We start from the raw sequence: 21,648 nt of genomic DNA on the forward strand, positions 1-21,648 counted from the left end.
TCCAGCTAATCACTGACTACTGAGTTTACCCCATGAGCCTCAAACTGATCCTCCATTCAGAACCATCACATACATCAGCTTTCGCCATCCCTTTCTTTGGTATTTGCTCCCCTAACAAAGACAAATAGGAATAGATGGAGGAAGCTGTACTAATTACCTACCATAATTCTTTCAATGATATGAGTTGGAACACAGAAAACAGGTTCACACAGAACACAGTGACAAAAGGTAAATAAATCAACCCTACTAAGCCTGCTTTAAGACAGATAAATTATAAGCAAATTGCCTTGCCTTATCAAAATATCCCCAAGTATAAAACAAACTTACAATAATATATTTTTCCAGCTAGAAGTTTTTTAAGAGCATCTAGTCCAGGGGTGGAGAACCTGCGGCCTTAAGGCCACATGTGGCCTTTAGGTCCTTAACTGTGGCCTTGTGACTAAATCCATATTTTATGGAACAAATACTTCAATTCTTATTAATACATTTTTGTTCATCTTTGATATTTTTATTTTATTTTTAAAATGAACATATATAATATACCAAAGAATAGAGTAAGTTTCAACAAAATAATCCTCCCAGATTGACTGGCACAATTAGAACATTAGTGAGCCATAAAGGTTAACTTGATGGCTGCTATGCTCATGATTTAGTCCTAACTTCCCCTGCCTGATTGGTGCCACCATCGCACAGGGCTGGTTGGTAAGAGTTTATGGGGGTCAAGTACACCAGTTTGTTACCAGCTTTTGACAGTGATGCACTGTGTTTCTGTTTGAAGTGGAATCTGTGAATAGTTGTACAGCTTGACAATGTTTTTTAATTCTGTCTGCTTAACAGCCCATCATGTCAACAAAGACCAAGAGCATGCTAAAGGAAAAAAATATTTTTTTAATGAAGATTGGGAATTGCAATATTACCTTGTTTCTTCTAAAGATGAGATGATTTGCTTACTTTATGATACTGCAATATCAATATTAAAGAAATTCAATGCTCATCAGCATTATAATACTCATTAGGACCACAAATATTTTAAATTAGAGGGAGAGGTGCGAAAGGTTGTACTGCAAAAATTAAAAGATGAAAGCAAAAGCAAAGACAACTCTTTCAAGCTGTAATAAGACCTGGAAATAATGCTGAAGCAACTTATAAAGTAGCTTATATACTCAGGAAAAAAAGGAAGCCATTCAGTGATGTAGAAATTGCGAAAGAATGCATCGTCTAAGTTGTAAGATGCTTAGACCCTGATAACGTTTCAAAGTACAAACAACTGCCTCTTTTAAGAAGAATCATAACTGATCAACAGCATGAATTATCCTTCAACTTAACAGAACAACTTGATGCAATATTTCAAAAGAAAAATATATATTATTCAATCACTTTGGATGAACCAGCTGATAGTACTGACTCAGTGCAGGTTTTATACTTCATTCAGGTCATCACAGAAGATTTTCTTTGCCACGAAGAGTTAATCACTTTGGGTACCCTTGTGAACAGAACACGAGGGATAGATATCTTCAACAACTTTCAAGATAAATGTCATGAAGTTGGAATAAATTTGGTAAATTCAGTGAGTGTATACACAGATAGTGCACCTTCCATGACAGGAAAACATGAGGGGTTTATTGCACAGATAAAAAAAAAAAACGTATTAACAGATCTAGATGTTCTCATTTCTTTTAGTTATACTTTGCATCAGCAAAATCTCTGTGCTAAAGCTACTATTTTAAATGACACTTTGCAACAAGTTATAAGTATTGTTAACTATATTCCTGCAAATGCATCATGGCATCTTCAGTTTCATAACATGCTGAAGTTGAATGACGAAGTAAGCATTTCAGTGTGGATTTGCCATGTCATTCTAAAGTGTGTTGGCTATCACAGGGACAGGTGTTAGCCAAAATTTTATCTCCGTGAGAACAGATAGTTAAATTTTATGAAGAGCAGAATCAGCAATGTGAATTATTGAAAGAAGATACCATGTCAAATCAAAATGACTTGAATATTACTTTGCAAGGTAAAATTAAGTCTATATACAATATGTGGCAAAAAATCCAAGCATTTTGAAAAAATCCAAAACACTTCACCTTCAAGAGGAAATTTCATCTCTTAAGCTCAGGAGTTCAAGGCCAGCCTAACCAAGAGCGAGACCCTGACTTGACTAAAAATAGAAAAATTAGCCAGACATGATGGTATGTGCCTACAGTCCCACTACGAGGATGAGTCTTCTTATAGGAACCAGAAAAAGTGAAGACACATAAACACACAAAGGAAAAGGCCATGTGAAGACAGAGACAGAGATTGAAGCTATCCTGCCACAAGCCAAGGGACACCAGGAACCACCAGAAGATGGTAGAAGCAAGGAAGGATTCTCCCCTAAAGCCATAGGAGGAAGCAGGGTCCTGCCAATACCTTTATTTTGGACCTCTGGCCTCTTGAATTTTCTATTGTTTTTAAGCCATACTGTTTGTGGTTATTTCCTTAAAACAACTTTCCATACTTTCCTGTAACTTTACTTACCTAGAAGGTTATAGCTAACAAAAAACAAAAAGGTTCTTAGTTACACAATACTCTTCAGAAGAAGTTAATCCTTATCCTTTTTAGCAATCAATCCAAAATTACCAATCACAAAATAAAAATTCTACCTACTTTTATCAAAAGAAAAAAAGCAAGGTCTTTACTACATCATTTTACTTTAAAACTGAAACAATTAAAGGTATGATTAATATTGATAATACCATATACCAAAGGGTATCTCACAAGACTCTTGCATATTTCAAAACACGATATATTTCAAATATTTAAAAAGAATATAAAATGAAAGTATAAATTTACTTTTTAAAAAAATCATGATGCTTAACATCATTTATGGATTTATTTCACTAAGTCACTGAAGTGTACTTCAGATTCAAGTGATGAGAGAAAAGAAAAGAATCAAACCTTTATCAACCTTCATTGATGTATATCTATTTTAAAAGATCTCTGAAGAAGAAGAATCAACAATGAGAAAACTAGTTAGTCTACACTGCTAACCCAAAGCAAAGGCATTCATTCATACTGTGGCACTTTGTAGCTGTTATGGCAGGAGCACGTAACAACATTACAGCTAGTTGTCTCCATTTGACTCTAACTCAAACTGAAATGCCCCACCTATGCACATACATGGCTTCAAATGAAGTTTATTCTTCCTCTTCTCTAAATATGAAAAGATAACTAAAGATGTAGAGGTATCTATACATCCCTGGAAAGCTTCAACAGAAAGAAAGTAGCCAAGAAAATCACAAGGAAAAAGCAATTCCAGATGAAAAGTTAGGAAACAGAAGTAATTTTTTAAAAATTTAATCGTATACACAGAGCCAAGATAGTATATATACTAAAGAAGAAAAAATGCTGCAGAAAAAAACAAAATAAGTAAAACACACTTAGAACTACAAAGAGTATCCTAAAATGGTAGTGTGGGATCATTCTTAGCAATATTATTATTTCTTTTGACTTGTGTTACTATGACAAAGAGTAAGTAACAAAGCTGAATAAACACGAAACCTAACAGGCACTGGACCTTTGTTAGAAACTAAAAAAAGAAAACAACAAATTAAAGTAAACTCTGTAGTAGGCATCCTTTTTGTTCACTTATCTATGCCATCCAAGATGAACTTAAAACACACACACACACACACACACACACACACAGAGCACGGGGAAGACAGAGAGGGAATTTTTTAGAACCCTCCTCCAAACCCCTTCTCCACACATCCACATTAGAGAGACACATCCAAGTGTGTACTATAAAAAATAGACTGCAACCGTACTGGTTTTCTGAACCTCTTTTAAAACAATGTTTTATCTTCTGCCCATTACATCTTCACTGCCATCTTTTTCAACAATTGTTATTATTCTCTAGTACTTTCTCCATTCCTCTTTGTTTTCCTTCTCTAATTTCTCTTACTTTTTAAATTATATGTGAAAATATTGACTTATTTATGAATATTTTCTATTTTCATAGGAAAATTCTCAACATTCTTTTTAGGAAATGGATAAAGAAGCTACCCCAATAGCACTATGTAAAGAAAGAAAAACAAAGCAAAAGTACCAAAAGTAAGTCATTCAAAAACCTTAATGGAAAACTACTCTTTGCCAGCAGAAACAGTAATATCGAAAACATGTATACTATATATTGACATTGGGTTATCACACATTTGTGAAGATTTTTCATCAAACATTTTGTGAACCTTCTTAATTTTATCCACTGTTTTCCCTTAATTTTAATCATAACATAAATTACAATTTCATTTATTTTAACACTTTAAAGATCACTTACTTTTTACCTAATTTAAAGGTAAGTCTCCCATTAAACAATGTTTTAAATGGCTCAGGCTATTTTTAATAAAACTGAATAATGCATCTTAAAATTGTCATGTATTCTTAGAAAAGCTGTTTAAAAATGGATCTGATTAAATAAAATACAAATAGTGAATAAACAAGTAAGTGCAACAAAGCTACCTGCTGTGAGTCATTTGATTTGAAAGCATCCTTAAGAATTTCAACTGCTCTTGATGGATCAACATACTTCCTTTTGGTACCAACAAGAAGTGCAAATAGATACCTCAACTCACGCATAAAAGGCAAATTCCGATGTTCCTGGTGAAAAACAAAAACAAAACCTTAAGTGAAGATTAATAAAATCTTTACAGATAAACAGATAATCATTTTAACAATGTCCAAAAGTTAAAGATCGATCCAGCACTCTATATCATAATTAAAGATAGAAGAGAGTTGGTGATAAGAGACTCAAAGAAGTCAAGCACAAAACAGCAAGGAATGAGGCTCACAATTTCAGCATAAATGCCACATATTCATAGCAAATCATGTCATTACACAGCCAAGAATATCCTCTTCATTCAAGTCTGCTTATTATAATCCTTCCCATTCAGTAAGGGCCAGCTGCTGCCGATGAGAGCAACAATAATAGCAAACATTCAATGAGTGTTCATTACATGCCAGGCACTGTTCTAAGTGCTTTACCCCAATAAACCAATTTAAGCAAAAAAAACCCCTCCTCCTCCATGAAACCTTTCCAGGCCCCTTCAAGTCAATGATCCCTTCAAATTCCACATCTACTGAAATAAATACCTTTCTCTGAGCAATGAATCCCAGTTGCCACTAGTGTGATGATCTTAATTATTAGACTAATATTAATACCTCATCTAATTATTTTTAAAATTGAATAAATAGTAATGATTTATGTTTATTTTATACTGATTTATAAAATCACTTAAATAATTTTATATTTTATAACTATTAAATATATTTAACACAATTAATTGTAATTATAATTTTAATGTAATTGAATGATTATATTAATCTAATAATTAGACCAGATCTTAATATGCAATTAATATATCATCCTACTGTTCCTTGGAAATCTTCCTTTTGTTTCTCAATAAGACTGTAAGATTCTCAAAGACAAGAACTGTTATATCTCTTGCACAACTTTTTGTTACACAAAGTAGGCATTCAATCCTTACTAGATGGCTAAAAGCAAACCCTCCAGAAAAAAATAAAACCACCCATATTATCAATCACTAGCAAATTATTTTAAAACAGGAGGGAAACTTCTAAAAGTAACATCATTCACATAACTTTGTGAAATACTTGTGACAACAAATCAGACAAGCAGTTCTTACAATATTTAGTTCTTGCAATAACAATTTTAACAGATAAAGCTTAAATATACTATTTAAATACGAGAACATTTTTTTCAAGTTTACATAGTTCGCATTCTCAACATTATAAAATTGTATTAGGGGTATGTGCATTTGAGGGGAGGGGTATCTTTATATAGTTGTTGCCCAGAATAATATAATCAACAAAGAAATAGTTGCTTCCAGTATACATATAAAATAGGAGTCCTAAGACATAGGTAAAAGGGAATAAAATTCATTCCAAATATTTATCATTTCATCCAAAACCTACATACACCATTAAAGAAGTAACAAAACACACTAATTCTGGCATAAGAAGGCTAAGTTATAAAAAACTTATAATAAATTCTTATAATAAATTCCATCATCAATGATACAGGTTAAATACAAAAATTTTAAATGAGCAAACTAATTCATGATTTTTCTCTGGTACTTCCTACTCCCTCACCAACTGCCCTATATAAATAGGTTTTTAAAGTATAAATACTATGAATTTTAATCCACAAAATAATCTCCTAAAATATCCTTGCTTTCCTAAGATCAATGTCTTCATTTATCACTGCACCTAAATTAATGCAGTTTTTTGAGACATTCCTTGCCCAGGTACAAGGATGGGGGTAATGATTTTTGAAAATTAAGTGAAATTCTGCTGAGAGGCATATTTGTAAAGTAAAATACTTTGACATAATTAAAAATTTTTGTCTCAGCCAATTCCTGTGGCTAGAAAATCTTTTTCAATTTCAAAAGGTAAAACTATAAATGATGTTAAGGGAAGCTACTTCATTTGACTAAATTATAAAAATATCGCCATATGTAGAAACTGTTCAAACATTACTTTTTTGTCTTTAACAGATTTGAGAAAAAAACTGATCTATAATATATTGTGTACATTATAAAATGCACATTTTATGTACATTTTTTGCATACATGTGTATTCATCCATGAAGACATCACCATAATCAAGGTAACACCCTTATCCATCAACCCCCCAAAAGCTTCTTCATTCTTCATTCTCTTCCCTAATCATCCCCAGGCATCCAGTCACTCCGCATGTTCTAAAAATATACATCAATAGAATCATATACTATGCATTTGTTTTAGTTTGATTTCTTGTAATCAACATAATTATTTTGAACTTCATCCATATGATCAGGTACATTAATAATTCATTCCATTTTATTGCTGTGTGTTATTCCACTGTATGGATATACCATGACTTGTTTGTCCATTAACCTATTCTAGTTGCTGTGAATATCAGTGTACATGTCTTTGTGCAGACATAGGCTTTCATTTCTCCTGAATAAATGTCTGAAGGGGAATGGCTAGATTGTATGGCTGATGATTTTAAGCAATGACTAAACTGTTTTCCAAAGACATTATAACATTTTCTATTTCCACCAGTAGAGCAGTGAGAGTTCCAGTTCCACATTCTACCAACACTTGGGTATAGGCTATATTTTTAACTTTATTTCTTCTAGTGGGTACACAGTGGCATCTCTAGTTTTAATCTACATTTCCCTAACATGGAGCATATTTTCAAGTAATTAGTTGACATCTGCATATCTTTTTTGGTGAATAATCTGTTCATATATTTTTCCCAGTAAAGTAATAGGTTATTTCTCTTATAATTATTGAATTATACAAGTTCTATATGTTCTTTATTTGCTAACATTTTTTCCCAGTCTGTGACTTGCCTTTTCATTCTGTATAATTTTTTCAAAAATTATTCAATTTTTATGCCAATTTATCAATTTTTTTCTTTTATAAGCCATGCCTTTTTATTGTCCTACTTAAGAAATCTTTGCTTAACCTAAAGACACTAAAATTTTCTCCTATGTTTCTGTCAGGGAATTTTTACAGTTTTAGTTTTTCCTTTTAGGTCTACAGTCCTTTATGAATTATTTTATTTTATAAAGGTCAGGTAAGGGTTGAGGATTATTTTCCTATATATGACATCATTAGTTGAAAAGATTTTCCTTTGCCCATTGAATTGTCTCAGCAACTTTGATTAAAATCAAATCACTCCATTATGTATAGGTATATTTCTGAACTCTATTCTGCCCCATTGATCTATACAGTGATCACGGTAGCCTGATAATTAATCCTTCCAATGTTCTTTTTCTTTTTAAAATTTTTATGCTATTCTACATCATTTGAATTTCCAAATAAATTTTAGAATCAGTTTGTCAATTTCTATGAAAAGGCCTACTGCGATTATGACTAAGATTACATTAAATCCACAGACTAATTTGGGGACAGATGACATGTCAATAATATTGAATCCCCTGCTCCATGAACATAGTATATCTCTTTATATCTTTAATTTCTCTCAGCAATATGTTATAGTTTTCCGTATACAGGTCTTCCATCTATATGTTTTGTCCATTTTCTCCCTAAGTATTTCATGTTTTTATGCTACGGTATAGAAGTATTTTTAAATTTAAATTTCCGATTGTGCATTGCTAGTACCTAGTAATACAAGTAATTTTCATGTTAACCTTGTATCATGCAACTTTATTAAACTAATTTCTTGGTTCTAGAATCCTTTGTTGTTGTTGTTGCTTTGGTAGAGTACCTAGAATTTTTTTACACAATCAAGTCTTACAGTTTTTCTTCCTTTCCTATCAGCATGCTTCTTATGACATGGTTAAGAACTCCAGTCTAATGTTTAATAAAATTAGTGAAAGCTGACATATTAACTGCTCCTGATATTTAGGGAAAGGCATTCAATCTTTCACCTTTAAGTATTATAGTAGGTGCAGATTTTTCTGTAAATGAGCTTTATCAAATAAAAAAGTTCTTTTTTTATTCCCAGTTTCTAAAAGATTTTACCATAAATAGGTGTCAGCTTTTGTCAAACCCTTTTCTTCATCTACTGAGATGATCAAATGGTTTTTTCTTCTTTAGTCTGTAAAGATGAATTATATTGATTGATTTTTGAATGCTAAACCAATTTTGCATTCCTGGATAGGACCCACTTTAATACTTATAAAGGTATTATCCTTTATATTTATACTGCAGGATTCAATTTGCCAAAAATTTGCTCCAACTTTTTGCTTCCATATGCATGAGGGATATTGGTCTGTGGTTTTCTTTTCTTAAAATATATTTTTCTACTTTGGATTTCAGGCTAATGCTAGGCACACAAAATGAGTTGGGAAGTTTTACTTCTTTTTCAATGACCTGTAAAAATGTATAGGGAGTTGGCACTATTTCTTCCTTAAATGTTCAGTATAATTCACCAGTAAAACTATTCAGCTGTTGAGTTTTTTGTTTGGTGGGTCTTATTTTTCCACATAACATAGGGCTACCTCAGGTTACATACTGCTTCATCAGTGAATTTGATAGCCTGTGACTTCCAAGATGCCTGTCTATTGTTTATAATATTCCACTATTCTCCTTTTATTGCCTACAGAATACGTAGTGATGTCCCCTTTCTTCATTATTTATATTTGTAATTGATGTTTTCCCTCTGTTTTCTTGCTCAGTCTACCTAGAAGTTGATCAATTTTACTGATCTTAAGAAGCAGCTTTTGGTCTCTTGAATTTTCTCTATTTTTTTTCTGATAACTAGTTCATGGATTTCTGCTCTTATCTTTATTATTTCTTTTATGCTTTGGGATTGTGGTTTTTTTTTTTCCCTCTCCTACTTTCTTGATACGCAAGCTGCTGTCATTACATTGAAACCATCGTTCTTTTCTAATAAGGTCTTTGGTTCATATATTTTCTACTAATGACTGTTTTTAGCTGAATCCCTCTAATTTTGATATATCATGTTTTAATTTTCATTCATTTCAGAAAATTCTGAAATTTTCCTTTTGTTTTTTGCCCCTTTGGATATTTAGAGGTGTATTATTCAGTTTCCAACTATATGGGGATTTTCTAGATATCTTTGTTGTTGATTTCTAAATTCCACTGTAGTCAGAAAACTACTTTTTTGTTTTAAATCCCTTAAAATGTACTGAGACTTGCAAATCCAGTCCTTGTTACTTCATCATGACTAAAGAAAGAAATCCCATAATGCCTCTTCTGTAAAATTCAGAATTCCTTTGGGTATTTGCTCCTGGAATTGAGTATGGTACTCAAGTGCACCCATTCTTTTCTCCCATGATTCTCACTTCTGAGTAAAGTAGGAAAAATATTTTCCCTAAATCAAGACTTTAAATGATATTAATATACCCTTACAATTAATAAAGCTTTAGTTATTTATATGGTGATTTCCACTTAATATTATATAGATATGCATCTTTGTTTTCTCAACATTTAATATGTTTTGCCATCAGTTTTTAACATTTTCAGCCAAATATCCGTGTGGGAGAAGAGGGGATGATTATGTTGAGAATGTATCATTAAATTCCTAGTACTCTGAATAGTACTTAAAGACACTAAAATTACAAGTAATTCAAATATTAATAAATACAGGTATATAAAATTAGTTTCAATCTGTAGAAGCAATAACCAAGTATACTTAAAATACAAATTGATTTCAAAGACTACGTCTATTTCTCTCATTCAATATGTACGTAATATTTGTGGCGAGTTTCAATTGCCAACAAAAAATATCCTAGTTAGCAATGCATGCAAATGATATCTCTGTGATTTGATAAAAGTGATCTCAAGTGTATTCTGTATCTTATTACATTATTTTTCAAACTCAATGCAGCAGCAAACATTTCATGAGTTGAAAGTAATTGTTACATGATGAATGATAAAAGTTACAATGACCCCTTTTTTTTATGTGTCTTTTATCACCACAAGTGAACGTAGCACCCATCAGTGGCTGATAACTACCTATAAATCCCACATTTGCTTCAAAGACGTCAAGTTATAGCATCTACTGCTGTTACCATGCCAAATAAAAGAATAACCTCATTTGTGCAACAATCTTACATAAAACTGCACAAGATTCTTCAAAATAAGTGTTTTTATCAGAATGGAAGTGACAGATTCTTTTAATCCCCTAAGTTAACAGTATACCTGGAGATGCCAACTTTTTCATTGCAAGAAACAAATTTCTCTAAAAAGTTGCAGAAGATTGGAATTACACATTTCTCTAGTATTCAATGAACATTCTTATGACTTCACAACTAGTTCTAATATATAAACATGGATATAACAATTTTTTTAAATAAGATTACAAAACTCAATTGGTCTAACTCAACACTATGAAGAATAAAAGAAATTAAAGCTCTGAACACTAAAACGCAGGAACATATATGGTCAAGATACAAATACATAAACATACATAAGCATAAAATTGGAAATACTAATTCTAATAATGTCATGCAAATTATACGAATACTTTAACCAAGACATGAGAAGGGAGAAGTATGTTGATATCAAAAAATTGCAATAAAAGGAAGGAATAGTTCAAAAAGTTCCATGTAAAAACTGTATTGATTGACGGGGTTTTGCTTAATTTCTCTGGAGGTATAAGAAGTTGTCGGATGCTCCTGGTTCCCTTTTGAAAATGGGTTGTTTATCAGCCTAACAATTTACAGCCCAGAGATTATAACCTGAAAAGTTGGTTATAAATCAAGTGATGTTCCCCCTAGCATGCATTATAAATGTTTCATGTGTTTGCAGAAAAAGTGCTTTTAAAAATTAAACACTAAAAGGAAAATGTAATTTAATAATTTATCACTACAACTAACAATAGGTCACAAAAAGTTCGGCACTTTACTGAAACCTAAAACTTTAACTTCTTTGTCTTTGCAACCAGTTCATGTTAAGACTATAGGTTCTTTATGACAAGATCACTAAAGCCCTTCACTCAACCATATCATCTCCATAACTAATTTATGTCCATTAAGTATAAATTTCTACATGCAAATCAATCTTATTTTAAGTCCTGTTTTTTAAAAAACAACTTTTTTAATTACTTAACAATAGCTGATACCTAATACTTACTATGTATATGTACCAAGGTACTTTTAAGGCCTTTACCTATTTTTACCTCATTTAATGCTCACAAAAACTCTATGAAATAATTACTATCATTATTTCCACTTCACAGGTAAGGAAACTGAACAAAGAGAGATGAAGTAACTTGCTCTAGGCCCACAGCTAGAAACTAAGCAATCTGGCCCTGGTGTCTGTGTTCTCTTTTCACTTTATATTGCCCATCTAACAATATTAACTTTCAAAATAGAAGGTATGGATTTGTACTACAAAGGTACTGGTGCAAAATTAATTTTTAAAGGGCTACACTAGACAATCAATTGAAATGAAATTTTGAGTTCCACACATTTTTTAGGAGACAATCGAGGAAAGAACTCAAATTATAAATTGTAGCCTATAAAGTTTACTGAAAGTTGACAGTCAAAAAAAAAATACTACCAAAGTGACAGAAAAATTGGCATATTACTGTGACACACAGGTGAAGAAAAATTCATATTTATAATATATTGACGAAGGATAGGATTTTATTATAGTAATTGAGATCAATGATCTGACATTCACATTCTAACAGTCTCAGGTTTGATAAGACAAATAAATGTCCCCAAAGCAATCACAGATAAGAGAAAAAAGAAGCACATATATTCTGCTTAAAAATCTTGTTATTTTACCTTTTGGTTTCGGGGTAAATCTTGAGCATTTGATGGAGGCTTGTAATTCAGAACTAATCTTCTAAATTCCAAAAGATTGAACAATGACTGAAAAAGAACAACAATTTAGGATAACCTAAAGGAAAATTCTATTAACAGAGTATAAAAATGACAGGTTCCAGAGACTTATTTTTGACAACTATAGTACTTATACTCAGAATTATTGCAACTAGCACAAGAACTATTTACTCTCTGAGAAAAAGTCAGATTTTATGTATTTCGACATATTATTCTTGATACTTAACAATACTTATTCTATTGCAAAGCACAAAATTTTACAAAACTTAACATATTATTAAAAGCTCTTTCTTTATATTACTATGTGCTTAAATAGTCTCTGTACAATCTTCCCTTTCTGATATTTTGTTCCCTTTTCCTCCCACAATATTGATCTTAATGCCTAAAAAAATAAGTATACAAAGCTATACCTGTTGTAGTCTACCCCAGCTACCTCTTTAAAGTTAGAGGTTTATATTCCCAGTAAACTTCTTTAATTGGTAAATATACTCACAAGGAAAAGAATTCTCACTTGTTTCATAATAGTCCTTCCAACTAAGTAAATCCCAACTCTGAGAAAATTCTGTAATTTAAACTTTACATTACATTTACGTCACAGTTTGAACAAGTTCCAACTTACTCTGGAAAACAATAAAAACCTCAAACATTAAAGCAGATTTTCTGCCCAACTTTTCTTTCGTAAGTGAGAAGTTTCATTTATGATGGTAAACTGCTACATCTCAGTTTATATCTGGGAATTAAAGCAGTTAATTATTTTATGACAGAAAATAAAAAAAGAAAAGATTCTAATTACTAAAGATAAAAAGCTACTAAAAATAGTTTAATAGACTTTAAAATTACAATAAAAAATAAAACTTCAAGTGTTCTCTAAAAAAATTTGCCTGCCTACTCACAATTTTCTAAAATTTGAAGCTTAATGTTTTTCCCTACCCCTAAAAGTGGAGAAAAGGCCTATCTTCTTAGGCCATTATAACCCAAATTTTTAAGCTTAGATACTACTTCTCCTAGGTGTTTAGATTTCTCCAAAAGAAAAAATTAATAATCCCAAATACCTTATACTTGCCTATGTCAGGAGTTAAGCAGTCACTAAACTTAGACAAAATTTTAAAACTAGTAAAATTACTAGTTTTTAATAAGCTAGTAATTTAGAAAAAGAAAGCAAATTTTTTCAGCCCATTCCCTCCCCACCAAAAATCACCAAGAATCTAAAATGTAAAGCAAAGGCTAACATCAGCAAACTGACTTAGGGTAGAAATAGATGTACGTACAGTATTAAGTTTGAATTGAGATAGTAAAAGAAGTTAGTCCTATTAAAACAAAAGGTGGGTATCCTATATCTATTAATATTAATTTATCACTTCAAATAGGCCTTTCCTATAAATATAGGAAAGAGAAATAAAGAAACCTATTCTAACTAATAAATATTGATTATTTACAAGTAATTTCTTTCTTCTTATACTTTTCTAAAAGAAGCTTCTAAACATCATTGGCTATAATGATGTTAGGACGGCATCTACTTGACCAAATACAGTCAGCAAACCATATTTATGAACATTCAGATCACAGCCTTAAAATTTTCCTTCATAGTTTAAAATAATATCTAAGTTATAAAATGTACAAAACGTTAATAATAAATAGGACAAGTGAAATAGCCTATTAAAAAATCTAAGAGACTCAAATACATCAAATAAAATTTTAGATACTGTTTTTGGTGTCTGAGTGAATAAATAATCCATAATCAAGGCTATAAGTAAAGATATTACTATAGATTTATGTTAATCCAAGTATTCCTTAACATTTTAATGTTGAAAAACTAATAACATAGCATATTACTTACTAGCATGCACCAAAGCATATTAAAGAGGCAACTCCAGAAAACCAAAGGAAAGCAAATTATATGGTGTTATGTGCCAGAAACAAAAAGGGGGAGGAGGAGAAAACTATAATACTGAAGTATATAAAAAGTTAAAATTACAGATTAATCATCTAGAGAAAACAATAACAAGCTTGTAAAAAATGAAATGAATGACCATTTAGTTGCCAATGATATTACTTGAAAATTTAAGCTGTCATGCACACAGGTTTGGAAAGTTATAAAGAGGTATTTTGAATATAGAAAAAAATAGCATAACATGTCCACTGATGTCAAAGTACTCATCAGGAACAATAAATAATAAACTACAGTTCAACCGTTTTATGAAAATAAACACAAAATAGTAATTTTCCTAGAAAGTGATAAAAATTAAAGACGTAATTATTCACAGATCATTTTATTTAAAGTTTTTCAATCTGATGAATAACATTATTGATATAGTTGGGGTATTTGTCCCTTCCAAATCTCATGTTGAAATTTGATGCCCAATGTTGGAGGTGGGGGCCTGGTAGGTGTCTAAGTCATGGGGGTGGATCCCTCATGAATGGCTTGGTGCCTCTCTCTGCGGTAATGAGTGAGTTCTTGCTCTATTAGTTCAAGCAAGAGCTGGTTATTTAACAGTGTGGCAACTCCTCTCTCTCTTGCCGTGTGACACGCCTGCCCCCCCTTCTCCTTCCATCATGAGTAAAATCTTCCTGAGGACCTCACCAGAAGCAGATGCTGGCACCAAGCTTCTTACACAGACTGCAAAACTATGAGCCAAATAAACCTCTTTTTTTTTTTTTTTTTTTTACAAATCACCTAGCCTCAGATATTTCCTGTATAACAATGCAAAACAAACACAATCATCAATGTTACCTGAGCATGGTAAAGAATTATGACAATAGTCATTTAACATTAAAAATTCTAAAAAAAGAAATCAAGCTAAACACCATATTAAAAAGAAAACTATTCCAAATTGAGAAAAGGATGGATATCTACACATACACATATGTCTTATTTTAGAATAAGCTGCTCAAGAAACATATAATTAAGAACTGTCTTAATTAAAAAGAAAATGTGTTATTCTGGATTTATCAATATTTATTCTTTATATCATTCTCATATATGCAGAGAATTATCTATTTGTAAATCTATACCAATGTCAAAATGCCTCTTCATATTAAAATATTATTTAAATGACTATAATTTTCCAGTATTTACAAATAAATCTGATCTGAACCACAAAAAGCCAATTCTGGTTTCATATCTTGGTTACAATGTTTGCCTAAATTTGCAGGGAAATATATACAAAAATATTTTCTTTCCACCCCAACAACAATTCCTAATAACTGGGAGGAGGGAGAAATTCATTCCAAATAAGTGAAAGGCATAGGCAGTGCTCTACTCTTAAAACTCCATATAGGCAGTGGGAAGTGGAAAGTGGAGAAGGGTGGGGGGATATTGGAATCCCCAAACTAGTTCACTAGACAGAACAGCATATAAAAAACTTGCCTAAAGTTAAAAGAAACACAACCCAATCCATTTTCCATTGCTATCATGCCCACCAAATAAAAGCTGAATAAAGATCCTTACCTGAATAACAGCACTGAACCAGCAAGTATTTCCAACGTTCTTTAGCCCAACAGGAGCTTTGTCCTGCCTTTTTCTATCATAAGGGTTTCGAGAATCCCTCCAAACTTCTGTAGGTGGCCTCTTCAAACATGCTTTATTTTCTGCTATGCTGGCCTCAAGAACTCTTAAACAATGATGAAAAAAAAATACAGTATTATATATAATGCTGTACCCCAGGCAATAGCATATCATAAAATCTAAGCACTTTGATGACATAAGCTCTAGATAATGCATTTGGGAAAGTAATATTTAATGCTAAGTTTACTCAAATAAACGTTAGTTTTAACAGTGGCAATGTCAACAGATAAAGAGAAGTGCAGCCTTTCTTCCTAAGAAAAAAGAAATGTCAAACACAAAAAGACAGTGTTATATGTAACAGAAATGATGTTACATTATGTTCAACAAATTAGAGGTTTAGTATCAGGAATATGGCACCTAGAAAAATTTTCTGAGACATAAATGTATTAAAATGCATCTATACAATATAATATAATCACCACTTTTTATAACAATTACTTTGAACTGAACAAATCACACTTTTACCTCTGACCATTTATTTTCTCTTCTATTAAACAAAGTTAAATGAGGTAAATTCTACAGTTCCTTTCAGTTCTAGAGATCTATGACTCTATGACAGCCAAATAAAAAAAAATAATACTTATATGTTCATGTCTTCACTCAAAAATTTGCCTTGGGGCCGGGCGCAGTGGCTCACGTCTGTAATCCTAGCACTCTGGGAGGCCAAGGCGGGAGGATCGCTCGAGGTCAGGAGTTCAAGACCAGCCTGAGCAAGAGCGAGACCCCCGTCTCTACTAAAAATAGAAAGAAATTATTTGGACAGCTAAAAAAAAAAAATATATATATATATATATATATATATAAAAATTAGCTGGGCATGGTGGCGCATGCCTATAGTCCCAGCTATTTGGGACACTGAGGCAGTAGGATCGTTTGAGCCCAGGAGTTTGAGGTTGCTGTGAGCTAGGCAGACACCACGGCACTCTAGCTCGGGCAACAGAGTGAGACTCTGTCTCAAAAAAAAAAAAAAAAAAAAAAAAAAAAAAAAAAGTTTGCCTTGGGAAAAACCTAATAAAATAAATATCAAAATAACTGAAGATTATTAAACTCACCTACAGAATATCTTAAATGTATGTAAATATGGCAAGAGTAATGCTAAATTGCTTAATGATTCTTTTCCTGCTCCTAAACATTCAACAACATACCTATCATTATTACTGGGAAATCCTAATTCCCACATAGGAACTAATCAAGCATTTTGCCTGCTCATGAAATGTGTTAGTTACTATTCTAAATAAATATAAATAACATTCAAGTATCTTAACCCACTTTGTGGTAGTTATAAAGATCTGAGCAAAAATTAGTTTTTCCAACTTTTTGGCTTCTCAAGAAAAATCTCATTCATACATCATCTTTATCCTGAAGAATTTATCCTATTAAATTAATGTCAAAATAATATTCATTTATTCCTAATAGTAGTATTTACAATACGACATTAGATACAATATAGCAGTAGTCCAAAATATCATTACTTAAAATATCCTCTGTGAATACAGAAGAAAGTCTTTGGGAATCAAAAAAACCACATACTTTTAAAAGTGGGTAACACAATATTATATGTTAAAATATAAAGATCAAAGTAAATGCATATATTGAAAAATAAACAGTTTACACCTCTGCCACTTTTAAGAGTGACCTAACATTACCAGCAGTACACTTTGCCAAAAATCAACTAACTCCCACACGCAACCCCAGACCCTAGGCTTTTTTCAATGAGACACCAGAACTCCTTGGAAGGTATTTAGTTAGATGAATTGGGGCAGAGGAAAATCAGAACATCCCACTATTGCTAGAAAGCAACTTTTCAAGATACAAGGAAGACATAAAAAGTCAAAGAGCCACCTTGAGAGACCTCATAGTGGTGACATTGTACAGTTCAACATTATATAATACAATAATAATAATAAACTGGAACAAACTGAATTTGTATAAGGAGACTATGCTCAAAAGAGAAAAGATAATGCACAGTATACAAAAGATAACATTAATACAAAAGATTGCTGTATATAGAGGATATATTTAACTTTTTATTGACTTTCAGTGTTTTCATTTAGAAATTTTGTTTCCAATGTAATACATACATATATTTACAAGTACAAAGTAAATGTATTTCTATCTTGGTAATCAAAGACAAATAAACTAAAACAAGCAATAAGTTCTAGAAAAGGTAGACACAATACCAACAATTAGTACCAGTGATCCCATATAAGAGATAGAAGAGGTACTCAGCAATTGCTTAGCACCAGTTAGACATATATAATCATTTTTAAAAAGGATTCTAGAGCATATTCTAAAAGTGTAAACTGGTCAAAAGTCTAGAATAACTACACTCAATCCTGAATCTCCCAGTAGATGAACTTCTACCATTATATTTTGACTACCAATTATAATAAAATACTAAAAATACACAAATCATCCTTCTAAATAATGCCAACAGACTAAATCACACATATTAAGTTATTAAGTATGAAGTGCCCGATTTCCTTATGTACTAAGTTTGACAGTTGATATCTCTGACACTGCACTTTGACACTTCTTGCTTTATTTTTATTCTGAAGGTATATCTTCAATCTTTCAAACGCATGATTTGGTTTGTGATTATCTTCCAAATTTTTTTAAGAGCAATTTTTGTGAAACCGTGGATAAGTAAAAAATTCGTGTTATTTTCAAATATGAGCCCCAACGTGGAACCAATGCCACATAGACAGCTTGAAATAACAAGTGTTTGGGAAGGCTATGACTAATGAACCCACAGTAAGTCAATGGTTTGAGAGGTTTTGTTCTGGTGATTTTAATCTTGCAAATGAGCCAGGGAGGTGACCTGGGTTCTGGGACCAACAGTAAGCTGAAAGCTGTACTGGAAGCGAATCCATCTCAACTTACACGTTTATTAGCAGTGGGGTTTGATGTTACGATTCCAATAATATTGGACCATTTGAAACAAATCAGCAAGGTAAAGAAGCTGGATAGATGGGCACCGCATGAATTAAATGGGCGTCAGAAGAGAAAGTATCTCAAAGCTTGCCCTTCTTTGCCGTCACAGCATACAGCTGAACCATTTCTACAGCATATTGTTATGTGTGATGAAAACTGGATTCTTTTTGACAATTGCAAGCATTGGGCACAATAGGTGGATAAAGATGAATATTCATTAAAAAAAAGCTAATGGTGTCTGTTTGGTGGTGCAGTGCTGGTATTATCCACTACAGCTTCATGAAACCTGGTCAATCAATTACAGCTGTGGCTCAGTACTGGTCCTCTGCGTGTTAGGAACTGAGCTGCGCATCACTGCCCGAGCTCCACCCACCACTCCCCCCACCTTCTGCAGAAAAATTGTCTTTCATAAAACTCAGGAACTAGGCCACACAGCAAGGAGGTGGCAGGGGGCAGAGGGTGTAGCCAAGCAAAGCTTCATCTATATTTACAGCTGCTCCCCATCACTCACATCACCATCTGAGCTCTCCCCCCAACCACATCATGGAATAATTGCCTTCTTTGAAACCAGTCCCTGATGCCAAAAAGATTGGGGACCTTTGGATTACGGCAGATGTCTACTGCAACCAACTAGGCGAGACGATGAGGATGCTTGTGATTAATCAGCAGAGACTGGTCAATAGAGACAGACCAATCCTCTTTCAAGACAATGTTTGACCATGTGTTGCACAAACAATGCTTTTCAAACTACAGAGGCTCGACCTGGAAACTCTCTGTCATCCACAGTATTCACCAGATCTTGCACCAACTGACTACCATTTCTTCCAGGCTTTGGGCCACTTCTTGCAAGGAAAAACATTCAGTTCTCAACAAGCTGTAGAAAACACCTTTCGTGATTTCATCGCCACTCACTCTCCAGGCTTCTTTGCTGCTGGCATAAACAAGCTACCATTAAGATGGCAAAACGGTGTCAACAGTTTAGGTGCATACTTTGATTGATTGTACAGCTTCCTGTTTGAGATATAATAAACTAAACTTTTGATTAGAAATCGGACAGGACATTTCATATTCAATGACCTAATATAAAGAGCAGGCAATGGATCACACATATATTAGTTACAGAAAACTTGAGAATATCTAATTTCTTCAAAATACAACCAATCTGCAAAACTTAAAATTCATATATGAATCACATGGAGTAATAATACAATGGGACTTGGTCTCAAGATCAGATTGAGCAAAAAAAGTAGGTCTCAAGATCCCTATAATGGTCAACAACCCAACCTAAATCTACAACCTAGACTACCCTGAGATGATAATATTTTTCTTATTCCAGATCTGGTTAAGACTATTAAACCCCAGGAAGTTTCGGGGGTTTTTTAATGCTTTAAATTTGTCAATTTCCTTATCCCCCTCTTCTGCCCCTCTCCCCACCGAACAACATACACCTCTTGATTTGTATGTTTACATACAAAATATGTAATACAAATGATACATTAATGCAATGAGATAAAGTAAGATTTTTCGTTCTCTTGTCTACCCTCTCCCCTCACAGGACTTGGGAGAATGTATGGCTTCAAATGTAGTTCTAGGAGCAAGCAGAAAGGAAGTAAGAGAAAGGAAGTTAGAGGTATAAACCAAGACACCATCTTCCCAGCATTCCTCTATGCCTTTCTTTACAGAGGTCAAATTAGGTACAGACTATAATTAACTGTTTGCTTAGTGCTCAAGAGATACATGTAATTGCTCATTGCTCTTCAAAAATCACTTAAGATTTAAAAATAAAATCATAACCATTTCCTAAACCACATTTATACTTAGTATATATATTAATTACTCATATAGCTCAATTCAGTGATATGGTAGATATTATCATTCATCATAACAAAAATATGTATTTAAAAGAAATAGTTTTAATATTCCTTAACCATAACATATGGTAGAATTATGGTGCTAAAAAAAGATGGTAAACGAAAAAGGAATGCTACAATTTTGTAATCTCTTTGATTTAAAGTTTTCAACATATTCTCTTTTAATATCACCAGGACCTTATAACATGCCTCCGTAGGTTTCCTACCACCTCCTACTGGTTCCTAAATAACTTCATAAATACACTATCACTGCACCAAAAATATTAATCAACCAGTGTCTCCCACCAGCATCTGGAGGGTAGAAACACAGATTGTTTTACCTCTAGAGCACACAGGATAAATAGTAGGAGCTAAACAAATTTCTAAAGTAAACAGATAATTAAAACATTAGATGCTATTACTTTTTTTTTCTTTTAAGCAAAAGCCAAACCTCTATCCCAAATACTACTTTATTTCCAAGCATTGTCCCTTTCTATAATTCAATACTGGTACTATAATTCCAAATTTTTTATAAATCTAAATCCTACATAAGGGTTCCTTCCCTGACCTTACCGGTGATACTACCCAAGCTTTGAAGTATAAGGTATGCAATAGCTAAATTCCAGGTATTAAAGCTGGCAGTAGAGAGAGAGAAAAAATAAACACCGCAAATCTCAGAGAGCTTAGAAATAGCCTATAACAAAATGTAACATGCTGAGAGGCAAACTCATAAGCCACAAATCAAATACCAGCTCCAACCACACATCACCTGCTTTCTTATCTTCTCAACACTGGTCATGACCTTGACATTCAGCAACTTAAAAGGAAGAGAAAATGTTTCGCTGTCTCTTTTCCTTCCACATACTATGCCAAATGTTTAAAACACTTACACTTGGTAAATGCTCACCTTCCCTTAAATTTTCTTATACAGTTTTGTGTGTGTGTGTGTGTGTTTGTGTGTGTGTGTGTCAGGA

General features: G+C 32.6%; 1 protein-coding gene across 9 annotated transcripts in view; it reads right to left on the reverse strand.

Annotated features, from left to right (window-relative positions):
* USP25 (ubiquitin specific peptidase 25) overlaps positions 1 to 21,648 on the reverse strand; it is a 137,236-nt gene that overhangs the window by 67,569 nt on the left and 48,019 nt on the right. For all 9 annotated transcript variants that reach the window (XM_069472442.1, XM_069472445.1, XM_069472444.1 and 6 more), the window contains 3 exons: positions 15,774 to 15,936; positions 12,269 to 12,355; positions 4,498 to 4,635 (listed from right to left, as the gene is read on the reverse strand). In XM_069472442.1, the coding sequence (XP_069328543.1) occupies positions 4,498 to 4,614 (117 nt within the window). In that variant the 5' untranslated portion in view covers positions 4,615 to 4,635; positions 12,269 to 12,355; positions 15,774 to 15,936. The remainder of the gene's footprint in view (positions 1 to 4,497; positions 4,636 to 12,268; positions 12,356 to 15,773; positions 15,937 to 21,648) is intronic.

Source organism: Eulemur rufifrons, chromosome 7 (assembly GCF_041146395.1).
Source record: "Eulemur rufifrons isolate Redbay chromosome 7, OSU_ERuf_1, whole genome shotgun sequence".
NCBI classification, from domain to species: domain Eukaryota; kingdom Metazoa; phylum Chordata; class Mammalia; order Primates; family Lemuridae; genus Eulemur; species Eulemur rufifrons.